Source organism: Pleurodeles waltl, chromosome 3_1 (genome assembly GCF_031143425.1).
Source record: "Pleurodeles waltl isolate 20211129_DDA chromosome 3_1, aPleWal1.hap1.20221129, whole genome shotgun sequence".
Classification (NCBI taxonomy): domain Eukaryota; kingdom Metazoa; phylum Chordata; class Amphibia; order Caudata; family Salamandridae; genus Pleurodeles; species Pleurodeles waltl.
In genome coordinates, this window is record NC_090440.1 from 783708130 (window position 1) to 783720185 (window position 12056).

General features: G+C 39.6%; 1 protein-coding gene across 1 annotated transcript in view; it reads right to left on the reverse strand.

Annotated features, from left to right (window-relative positions):
• Nucleotides 1-689: 689 nt before the first annotated feature.
• Nucleotides 690-12056, reverse strand: part of CTR9 (CTR9 homolog, Paf1/RNA polymerase II complex component) — a 248932-nt gene continuing 237565 nt past the window's right edge. The window contains exons 23-25 of the mRNA XM_069223613.1: nt 9079-9184; nt 7945-8057; nt 690-7709 (exon numbers count right to left, since the gene is read on the reverse strand). Of these exons, the coding sequence (XP_069079714.1) occupies nt 7331-7709; nt 7945-8057; nt 9079-9184 (598 nt within the window). The 3' untranslated portion in view covers nt 690-7330. The remainder of the gene's footprint in view (nt 7710-7944; nt 8058-9078; nt 9185-12056) is intronic.

Genomic DNA, 12056 nt, shown 5'->3' on the forward strand with positions numbered 1-12056 from the left:
GGTCTCTTAGCGTTTTCCTCAACCGAAACGCTCAACAGGCCTCGCAGGCATCCTCTTTGTGTTCGGGAGACAAACACAAATTACAGACCAGATGCTGATCTGTGTAAGGATACTTGTTGTGACATTCGGGGCAGAAGCGGAATGGAGTCCGTTCCATTAGCCTTGAAGACGCACAAGGTCCGGCCGACCAGGCCCCGCCGGGGAATCGAAAACCCCGAAGGGCCACCGGAGCTCTTCAAAATTCGGTGTCGATCTGTTTTAACTAACCCGATACCGAACGCAAACAATACCGTCGAATTTTCCGAGATTTAACTAACTTTCCGAATCGAAACACGGAGCGAAGAGGAACACGTCCGAACCCGATGGCGGAAAGAAAACAATCTAAGATGGAGTCGACGCCCATGCGCAATGGAGCCGAAAGGGGAGGAGTCCCTCAATCTCGTGACTCGAAAAGACTTCTTCGAAGAAAAACAACTTGTAACACTCCGAGCCCAACACTAGATGCCGGGATGTGCACAGCATGTGTATCTGCAGCTACACATGCCATTGAACATATAATACACAGACAACTGTGCTATATAAATCATGCATGTTTTAGAATAAGGTCACTCTGCATACTCTGTTCTATCAGTCTAAGAATCTCCGTCTCGTTTTGGTTAACGTAAGCCAAATATCAGAACAACCACTGCTCATTTTAATGCCTTTATTTGTTAAATGTATAGGTGCAGAAAAATTATATGCACAAAACAGATTATTTATTATTTACATCGTTACAGTTAAGCATGTTTCATCTTATCAGGGATGAATGCTTCATACCTTCCTCCTAATAATCATCAAAATCATACCATTATAAAATACATACAACAAGGATATGTATCCAAAACATACAAATGTATGAAGAAAATAGTTGTATTGATTTTAAAACCTGCTGAACTTTCGTACAGTGTGTGAAATTAGATTAATTGCATTTTTTGGGAACTTGTTTGAATGCGTGTAAAAATGATCTAGATGCAAGCTCATAGGAATGTCTCCATCAACAGCTATGTACTCTCTTCACTTATCATAGACTTTGCACATAAATATTTGTAATCAACTTTGCTCTTAAGAGCTATTACAGATGTGTATACGCCTTACAACCCCAAATCATTACTTAACCTAGATCTTAACCCTACTGTTTAGGGAAGGATCCTTTTGAAAACAGTGTAAGGGGTCTGACTACTCCTCACCGCTTTCAGGCTGAATAATCAAGGGCAAAAATTGTTTTCAGAAATTATTTTTACTGGGACTGTTACGAGTCAACCACAAGTAATTAATAATCATTAGCAATATGATAGAGTCTAGGACTACTAACAAATAGTCAACAAAGCCATATGGGAAGTGAAGAATCAGTGAATGCATGGTTAGGGGCCTACTGTTATTAAATCGACAGGTATTTTAACATTCTTGGCTGTGCTTCACCAGAGTGTAATGTATAACGTGCAGCCATGCACATCTATCTGCATTCTTTTCCTCTTAACAAATTAATAATTTAAATATTTAGTGATTGTTCTTTCTGGAGGTTTTACACATAATTGCAAGAATTTTATGAACAATGTTTGTGTAGCAAAAATCATTTGTGTTACCTAATAAAACAGAAGTATATCTTCAACCTGAAAATATCTTGTAATTACTCCACAAATGGCTAAACATGGGCCCCAATAACTGAGTAAAAGAGACAACTGGATCTCATTAGCAGGGGTTCATATACATACATTCTTGTGGGAATACTTTATCTGAATACACATTATTCAAAGCGTTCATTGGGTATTCCTTCTGTAAATACAGGAACCAGTTGCATGCAGCAGCTTAATACTTAATTTATACAGATGTTTTAAACTTGCATGTCCATAAACGAAAATCGGACTAAATAACAAGTACTGCTTCTCTAGGCCCATGTTGAAAGTTATTTAGGTAGAAACAAAGGAAACTCAAGGCTTTAATCCACCAGGAATTAGATATTTACAAACTCAAGATTTTAAATTCATCTGTTACCGTTTTCAAAATCTAAATATTGGAGTCAGGGGAGACTGCAACCGCAGAATCCCCTGAGATTTGGTTTTCATTTGAGATTATTGTGTTGAGTCAGCATAGTTGAATGACCGCTACATCAATGCAGCACTTTGCACCCCTTCAGTGGGATGTGCTTGCCTGATACTAAACGTTTCAAACCTAGGTGAAACTCATTTACAACATTAATGTTATGAGACACATGCATGGTATCAAGTAGTACCATAATACAGGAGATAAGACTTGGATAAACTAGGCAGTCTAATACTAGTTCAGTATGCTTTCAACCACCGGAGTCCAAACAGCAGTGCTGTTCCAAAGAGTGCCTCAAGCACCATGTAGCCTCTACAAATCTCAACTAAAAGCAAAAGTAGGTTGGCAAAGATGTTTTAGTACCTATGTACACCACAATCCACCATTACACTGTTCTTTTGATCACAGAATGATGAAAGAGACTATTAGGAAATCTGAGTGATCAGTTGCTAAGTGAACAATGACTTAAGGGAAAGAAATTAATTTGGTTCAAGCAAAGCTTTGTCCTTGCAAAGCAGTGTGTAAAGGTTCATTGACGTGGCCTGGAGTTCAGACTAAGAGCTGAGGTGCTTACTGCTACTAGACAGCTTTGCAGCTCACAGGAAATAAATCTAATATCACTCCTTATGTCAAGGAGTGCAGTATACATGGCGTTATGACATGCTCCCACAAAGAAGCATGCTACCACAGTAGCGGGATCTTCCGTGTCAAACTTTCCAAGACTGTGAGGCTCATTACGAGTGTGGTGGTCTATAGAATGCCACACTCGCAGTGGTGGTCTGGACCGCCACATTACAACCCTGGCGGTCAAACCGTCAGCACCACTAGGATCTTGGCGGTCTGGAGGTGGCGGAGATCCTAATCCACCACGGCAGCGCTACAAGCAGCGCTGCCCTGGGGATTACGACCTTGTTCTCAGCCAGTCTTTTCATGGCGGTAACACCTCCATGAAAAGGCTGGCAGAGAACAGGTGCAGGGGGCCATGGGGGGCCGCTGTACTTGGCATGGGCAGTGCAGGGGTCCCCCTGCCCAGCACCCTCACATTGCAAGGGTGCTAGTGCACCCTGCCAGCGGCTCGATTAAAAGCTAGTGACAATGCTGTAGTCTGTTTCCCGCTAGGCCAGCAGGCAGAAAGTTAGGTTCCCACCCGCCAACCTAGCAGGAAACTCAGCGACTCCGGCAGAGTTTTCCGTCCGCCAAACTAATAATGACCTCCTGTATATCTAATTAGCACAAAGGTAGGCCGCTAACTGCACTGCATTAAAAGGATAAGGAAACAGAATGAAATTAAATGGTATAAATGAGACCGAACCATAAAATTTTCTGTTTGCTCACATTCTAACTGCTAGGAGTTTCCACACTGTTGGATGTAAAAACAATCATCCAGGCAGAAAATCCAGGTTCTTAAAAACAATATTACGGATAGCATGTCGGGGGCATTACAAAAAAAGATTCATTCAGACATTTTGATTAGATTGGAGCAGACACAGGCACTTGGAAACGGGTGAAGCAAAGCAACATGAAACACAGTTGGGACTCTGAAAATAGTCCCACTTTGCTAATTTCTGTTGCAGCAGCAGTAGTTTCGTTTCCTAGTAGACAGATTCCCATTTATGACATCTTTCCTTTCCCGTTCAAAATACATTTGTGACTGAAGTACGGCACCCTCAGAAAATGTTCGAGTTAAGTTGCCTGATATCAAACATTGGCATTCTTCTGAATTGCGGCTCAAGTCATCCAGTCATGTTTTCTTTGAGAAAACCCTTGCAATGCAGTCGGCTTTGGCTGTTCAGCTAATATTTCCAGGAGCTAGTATGTAGTTTCATATGGGCAAGTGTAGACACTTTGCTCAATAAAGAACCCTGTGAGAGTGTTTTCTGCTTGTGTATGGGCAGTCTGGTTGCCGACTATTGGCCTGAGCTAAATAAACTGAAACAGACCATGGTCTCTCTGCTTTAAGTAGAGATTAGCCTTCTGGTGTTATCTTTTGTTGCAACTCTTCACTTGGTCCTTTCGCCCATATGAGTAGCATCAGTCTTCATTGCAAAACGTAGTCGTTTTTTTCTAAGACTAAGAGGTTTCAATATGACTACAAAAAACATCCTGCAAGCCTACTTTAATTTGAATCCAGTGGTCGTTAAAGTATTCCTGCTGGCTCTGTTCGACAATTGATACAATATGACCTTTAAAGTTGTGCTAATTACAACAAAAGGCTATTTTGGATTGTGTTGGAAGCTTTTCACCCTTCTACATGCGGTCAAGGGTGATTAACAGGAAACAATAAAAGGCTGACCAACAAACCAGGGGTAGCAATATATGTAAGTGTTTTTCTTTTGCAGTTGTGGCAACATTTAAGCACCTGATGAAGACACTTGGTTGTGGATACAATCTATCCCGAAAGGCAGTCACAAACTTTTAATGCTTCCAGTCTATCACACATTTGGACTATTTCTTGTGTTTAATAAATGTACAAGTGGAAATCAACATGTTTGTGATCTATTGTGGGCACAAGTTCCTTAACCACGGAAGAATGGCCACTTACTATTTGTTGAAGCAGTTACCCAAGACCGGGCACAAAAAGAATGTGTAATCGCTACATTCCTTGTTAATGTGGACAACTGGATTAAGGTGAAAACGTGTGAGGTTCCATTTGGCACCATAGGAAACTAAAGACAAAAAAATTGTTCTTAGGACAATGGAAACAATGGGACAACGTCCCCGTAAAGATGAGGAATGGATGGAGGGACAAACTAGATTTAGGTACAGAATGCTGCTCCCTTCGCAGCCAGCACTCACACGCATGTTGTGATGCAGTCACTGGCATACACTGAACTTAAATATTTAGTGTTTAACGGTGCTGTGACTGGGAGGGATATGTGCCAGGTAAGCTAAACACAAGAAAAAAATATATACTTGGGTACGCGTAGGGTGGCCTCATTCACAGTTTTTTATGCCCTTATGGAGGTAGTAACCTGTAGGAGAATAGATATCCAGTATGGCTAGTATACGGAGGTTTGGAGGTATAAAGACTTTGTGGGTATGAAAATTATCAATTGGTACTGCAGCGTTATCATTCGTTTCGTAGTATAACTTCTACTGGACCCTTCCAGCTCTTATTCAAAGAATGAGAAACAATAGAGTTTATCATTACATGCTATTGTAGCTCAGATCTAAAGTGATTCAAGTGGCTCCAGCTCCTCTGTTCCATTATCTTCTGAAGCCTCTCTAATATTGCATTTGGATGTGGTCTGGTCCTTCTGGATGAGAGCAGGCTCTCATCCATGGGTTGTTTAAGGAAGACTTCCTGTATGGGTTGTTTGAACAAGGTTTCTGAATTGAATATCACTGTAGCGGGCGTTTCTAATATTTCAAATAGAACGTTCTTATACACTTGTATAATTTCTTTGTTCAGTACTATTTCAAATTGAGCCACAGCTTTCTATATGAAATGGGTACATAGAAGCTACCATCCAGTTAAAATTGCTGAGCAGGTGTAACTTCTTTAGACAGACACTTGGTAGTCCTCCCAGGTATTATGTATATTATTATGCTCTATTGCTTTCAAAGTTATCTGAAGAGCTATGTACAGCCTTTGGATCTCAAGTATGAGACCATTCAAATACCAGTAAAACGTATAGTGCCTCACCACCACACTTATTTCGTGTTTATTCAGGATGAATGCTGCCCAGCATTCATAGCCGATTTTGGTGCAGGGATCTACCTTAATGCTGGGCTTAATGCATCGGTGTCAATGATTCCATAAACCAGCACATGGACTTTTGTGCCAGCCTTTAATGAAACATGTTAACTCTAGCAATAGAGCTTGCAAAGAAGGCTTAGAGCAGGGAGTGTTGATGCGGCATTACAGACGCTCAAATAATGTCATAGTTCGAATCCCTTAGGAATCACTATCCGTCCTGAATCTGCTTTTATGACGACCATGTCATGAATAATTGGCACATTCCACCTGGGCATCATCGAGTGTCATGTTCCAGGTGAAAGTTACTCAGTCCTGGAACAACCTTTGCTCCACATTGAAACGTATAAGTAAAAAAAATAATCAAAAATGTGGAGGGGAAATATATTCGGATTTATCCAGTTTATTCTAATCTCAGATGTATACTTGCTGCCAAGCACAACGTTATATCAACATATAGATCTCTTAATACAAAAAAAAAAAAAAAAGACAAGTTTAAGCGAAAGTATGTGAGTGGACAAGAAAGGCTCAACGATGGAGTTGAAGCTAAACTTTTCAAGCATTCATTAATATTATCAATGTTGATTTTTCCAAATGACTTTAGACCCAACCACCAGACTGAACGAAGCAGCAGAATGAGCTCAAGTCAGAAAGCCAGGCACACGTTCAAGTACTGTACTAAAGTTAGTGTTTAATAAAACAAATGTTGTTATGTATGTTCCATGGGCAAAGATAAACTTTGAACGAAACCCTTTATGTCTTGACCTTTGCTGATAAATTAATTTAAACTGATAGGAAAGATGTAGAGTGGTAAACACTCGATTTTCTACTCTGTGATTTCTACATAAATATATAGCAATTCTTTCCTGCTAACACTGCCATATAAACATGGAAGCCCATTATATTATATTAAATCACTTACAGCTGTTGGCAATAGAGTAGCTTTTATTACATAACACTGTCGTTCTTTTTACAATCTAAAAGCAAATTCTATTATTTTTTTCTTATTCATTTTAGTCACTTATTTGCCTCTGCATATATGTGGGACCTGGGTACAAGAAAATAGCTTTAACCGGCATCGATGCGTCTGCATTAAAAATAATATTCCCAGTATAATATAAGATTTGGCATTCCCTTTTCCAAAAGGTGATCAGACCTGATAAAGTACAGTGGATGCACCACTTTAAAGCTGCGATGCAGAGCTGCATGTATCCCGTGCACATACAAATTCCACAGTCAATATGACCAGTAAAATGGTGTTAGTTGAATCTTAGGGACTTTATGCAGCCATTATTTTCATATATAGCTTTCACAAATGCCACACTATTCTTCACCTTTGCGACATTCACCTAATAAAAATGGGTAGAATAATGAATTATGTTGAAAATTTCCTTCAGTCTTATAAAGCTTGCTGGAAAAGACAAAATAACCAGGCCCAAAAAATGTGGGGGGGCGGAGGGGTTGGCTGTCACAGTCTGAACTAAAAAAAAAAAAATTCTCTTATAGTAGTGAAGTATATTTACAAACAGAATAAAGTAAGAAAAACTTCTCAGTCTAGTCACTATCTGACCCTGGATCCGCCTGTTGCTCAGATTCATTCCCTGAACCACCACCAGAGCCTTCATTATCGGATCCCTTGTCTGATCCCTTTGATGACGCTCTTTCAGATGCACTTGGGGAAGGTGGAGGAGAGCCACTGCCTCCTGACCGAGCTGAGCCATTGTCTGATTGTTCCGAATCGGAGCGTTGTCGCCTTCTAGCCCACTGATCGTTGTCAGAATCTTCATCGGACTGGCGGACGATGGACCTTCGGGGAGTCCCAGCTTCGCTGCCGGACATGTTTCTATTGTCATCAGAGCCACTATCTGACATGATACGCTTCTTCTTCTTCTGCGGTGCATCGTCTGAATCGCTGTTGCTGTTCTTAGCATTTCTGAGGGGAAAAAAACAAGCAATATGCATGTAAACGAAATATGCATTATCTGAAGATGTGTCAGTGTGAGGCAAACACCTACACTCCCACAACTGCAACCACCCAACTTTTAAAAGGGAAACAATTTTTCCTTCAGATGCACGTGATAACTGTCGACATGAAGGAACGTATTGTGGGAAGAGGATTAGCCGATGATTCATGTCTGTTCGTACAAACTATACAAAAAAACTCGTACCCATCGTCCGCTATCTTGAGCTTATCCTCATCCGATGAATCTTCACTGGAAGAAATGATAGCCTTTGATTTGATCTTTCCTTTCATTGAAGGTGGCATCCGCTCAGGTTTGGGCTGCAAATAGAAATTCAAAAAATATACAAATAAATCAAAATGTTATAAGCCACGATGTTACTTAGATATAGGGGACCACACCCAAGCACGGGATCAAAGGATCCCACTAAAATGTGCACCATGATTTGTGCATGAAGTGGCTTCTTCCATAGAAACTCCTTGGTTGTAGGAAACATAACCCATTACAACTTCAATGAACTTTTCGATTTTTAACTGAAGTCCCTGGGAGAGAGACAGGTTTTATACTTAACTGTCAGTACATATAAAATGTCTGAATTAGCTGTGAATTCCAGGTGATTACTGCCCGTTTCCTGTTTCTGGCTAACAGTTGCAATGCTTTATTGGTTCACTAACATGTAATGCTTACTACGGGCGCCTTATCAAAATATTATGAACATCATCCAAGTGATCACTGCATTCTTAAGTACTAATTGATTATACAGAGATAAGTGTGCAGTTAAGACTTGTGTAGGAGAAACAAATTACGGCCTGGTTACTAAAAGAAGCATGATGCTTAATCTGGCTTAAAGCTATATAATAGAATACCTGTTTTTCAACATGCATCTTTAAAATACTGAAATGCTGCATTCTGGAATGTGTATAGACAGATTTCAGCGATGGATGGCTAAAATTTAAGGTTAAGCCAAGCCAGGTAAGGTTACCAGCAGGCCGACAATATGGAGGCCAAACTTATTTTTTTTCTTTAGTGACTGATCTGATTAAGCTGCAATGTAGTTCCCAAGATATTTAATTACTTCTTTTTAATGAATAACGCGGCTCAAAAATCCAACTTTTGCAAAATCTTTTATAATAAGGGCCATCAAAGTAATAGTATGTAAACCCTTGGTTGAGCTAATAGTTTAGTCGTCTGCAATATATAAAATTCAACAAGATGGCATAGTTTAAAAAAAAAAAAAAAAAAAAAAAAAAAAAAAAAACACACACACACACTGTAATTGTGCCATGAACACTACACCAGCTCTTGAGCTTGGGCTGTGCTAGGACAGCTAAACATGCTTACCTTCTCTTTTTTCTCTTTCCTTTTACGCTCTCTTGGTTGACGTTTCTTAGGTTTCCCAGCAGCGTCTTCATCACCATCATCAGATCCAATATCTCCCTTCTGTGGCCTGAAAACAAGAAACAATTTTATAATAAACTTGGAAAATGCATGCAGACCTCATAGGGAAGTTCCCCTCCACAAACCTTCCAGAATATATTTCAGAGGGCGGCCTGACTAACTACACACTGCCGTAGCCTTTCACCAACTTTCTCAACCAGGACTGCCCTGGTTTATCCTTATTACTTGATACTGATTTAACCATTATCTAGATTTCCCTGCTCATGTACACCAGGACTTATTTAAATAGCATGTCAAATGACAAATTGTCATATTGTGTGCTTTTTATTTATTTCTGATGTGTCACTCGCTGACAAGACATCGGATGCCATAATCCTTGGGAAAAAAAAAAAAAGACAGGCCTGTACGAAGGAATGAAACATGTTCTGTCAAACCTTTATGATATCTTTGCTATAAAAGATGTAAATTACACTTCAAACATCTCAACAAAAGAATAAAAGCTTTTCACAAGAAATCTTCAAGGAATCTTCGTAATCTGTTATCCCTTCATCTTTTCAGACTGCCCTAATAATCATGCAAGATTATCTATTTTGAATTTCAGTGTTTGGATTCGCTATGTTTATGCTTATAATTTCTCTGGAGTAGAGGTCCCAGCCCAGGTATCAACAGGAATGCGTTTATACACCAACCAGACCATTTCCTTGGTTCATCTTGGATACTAAGCGGGAGGCCAAGGCTTTGGGGCCCTTTCTTTTTTACTCTATGCACCTGAAAAAGCCTGATCATCTAGATTTGCATAGCGTCAATTTTTCAAACCTTGCATGTCAAATAACCAGAAACAGAAGCATCCTGTTTCCAAGCCGCCTTCTGCAGAGTGCTTACTGTAGTGAGGGCCATATCTATACTAGTGCTTACAGACGTCTGGTGTCTTTACAGCAGTGATCTTCAAACCTTTTAATGCTGCGCCCAACCCGCCTTTGATAAAAAAAAAACAATAATAATAATAATAATAATAATAATAATAATAATAAAAGACACATGCTGGTCTCTCCAGAATGACATTTTTTTCACAATTAGTCCATAAAGTTGTCAGCTCTAAACATATTTAATAGTTCAAACACTGCAGTTAGGTTTGGTAATCCATTTAACAAACGCAATCAAATAAACAATTGCTAACATGCTATGGGAAGCCTGATCTCTCGAGTGTACAAGCATCTACAGTATGAACCTATATCAGAAATCTAGGGGCAGGTAGGTTATTTTGAGTGTTATTGGATGCCCCCTTCGTTGACACCTACTCCCAGCCAGGACATTAGTAACACATGATATTCCTAATGGCCAACTATATAGTGACTCGCTGCTTGTTTCCCTTCGCTACAAATACACCATTGTTTTCAGCACGATGCTCCCCTTGGCCCCTTGTTCTGCCATCCCAGAGATAAATTCAGGCATGTGTAAAGTAATATCTAAGGCCAAAAGAGGTGCATGGTGGGGGGCACAGGTTATAGTTACTGTAGTAAACTAGAACTGGCGAATTTCATTTTATTTTTTTATAAATTAGTTTTTATATTGTTATACCTAAATATAACATGACTTTAACTTTTTGTTTTTTTCAGTGAATTGATAGGTTTTTTTTGATCTGTGAGCTAAGATCTCATTAAGCTACCTAATTGTACTTTAAGCTTTGTTTTTTTCAGTGAATATTTGGATTCACCCAACTCTTTTAGTGAGCATAGCTTTGAACAGTGCAGAGTAGGGGGTTGGACGCAGGGTGTGACGTGTGGCCAGGCGCAGAAGCCAGCCCCACCTTCCCTCCAGCTTTACCACTGCACAAGCAGTACTCCAGCGCAATGCGGGACGGTGAAAGCTTCACTTCTGAACACTTGTATGGTTCTATGGTCTTTTGAGATACCACACAGGAGGGCCAGGCTCAGTCCTGCGGTATCTTATAAGGGTCCTCGCTGAGTCCTGTGGGACCAAAGGGGCCAACATCTTTAAAATAAAAAATAAAAAAAACTTCTCGCCCCACAGGATAGGTATTTTTTTTTAATCTGTGGTACATAAACATCCAGATATCACTATATGTTGACATTTCATTTCTCAGAACAGCTGAGCAGATTTAAGCCAAATCACACAAAAGCATTCTTTGTGAGTAGAGATAGCTTTCTGTCAAATATGGGTAAATTATATTCAACCATTATTTCTGTAACACTTCTCAAAATTCCTGTGGGATACTGCATGGGAAAAACGCATTTAGGGACCCAACCTTTTCTCCAACCCTGCTTGACAGATAACCTTTAAATTGCCAAGAAGAAACTGAGATCAATGCCTTTTTTTGGAAAGTTTTGTGAAGATTTATCAAACGGCGCCAGAATTATTAGCAAAACAAAAAATATTGTTCATATGGAAACTCTGACCCCTTTATAAATACACACTGACATAATTAAAATAGTTTTCTCAGATTAGTTTTGAGAATCAGTACAAAAGTAGTGTTTTCAACCTCTTGGAAGAGATCAGCATTTTGATTACTGGGGATTTGCTGTCAATTTAGCAAGGATACAGACTGAGAACACCCTAGCTTCTCAAAAATATCATCGGTCCTTGTGGGCAGCTCAGTGCTTTCTGTGCTCAACTTCCAGGTATGCAACTAAAACTAATCAGCCCTTGCAAAAGCAGACTTCTCAATCCTGACAACTATCAACTAGGATTTAATAAGAAGGGGATCCATTTACTGCATTGTGTTGTCTGTAATCATAACCACCACATTTATTTCCATGTCTGCAATAACAATTTTACATATGTATTGCATTAGATTAGCTCCAATTAAAGTCTGATAAAATAAGAGTTCATATTTCCTGTGCGTGTTCTATACATTCTAAACTCAACCCTTCTCTGGGTAAATTCAGCTGGGATTTGCATAA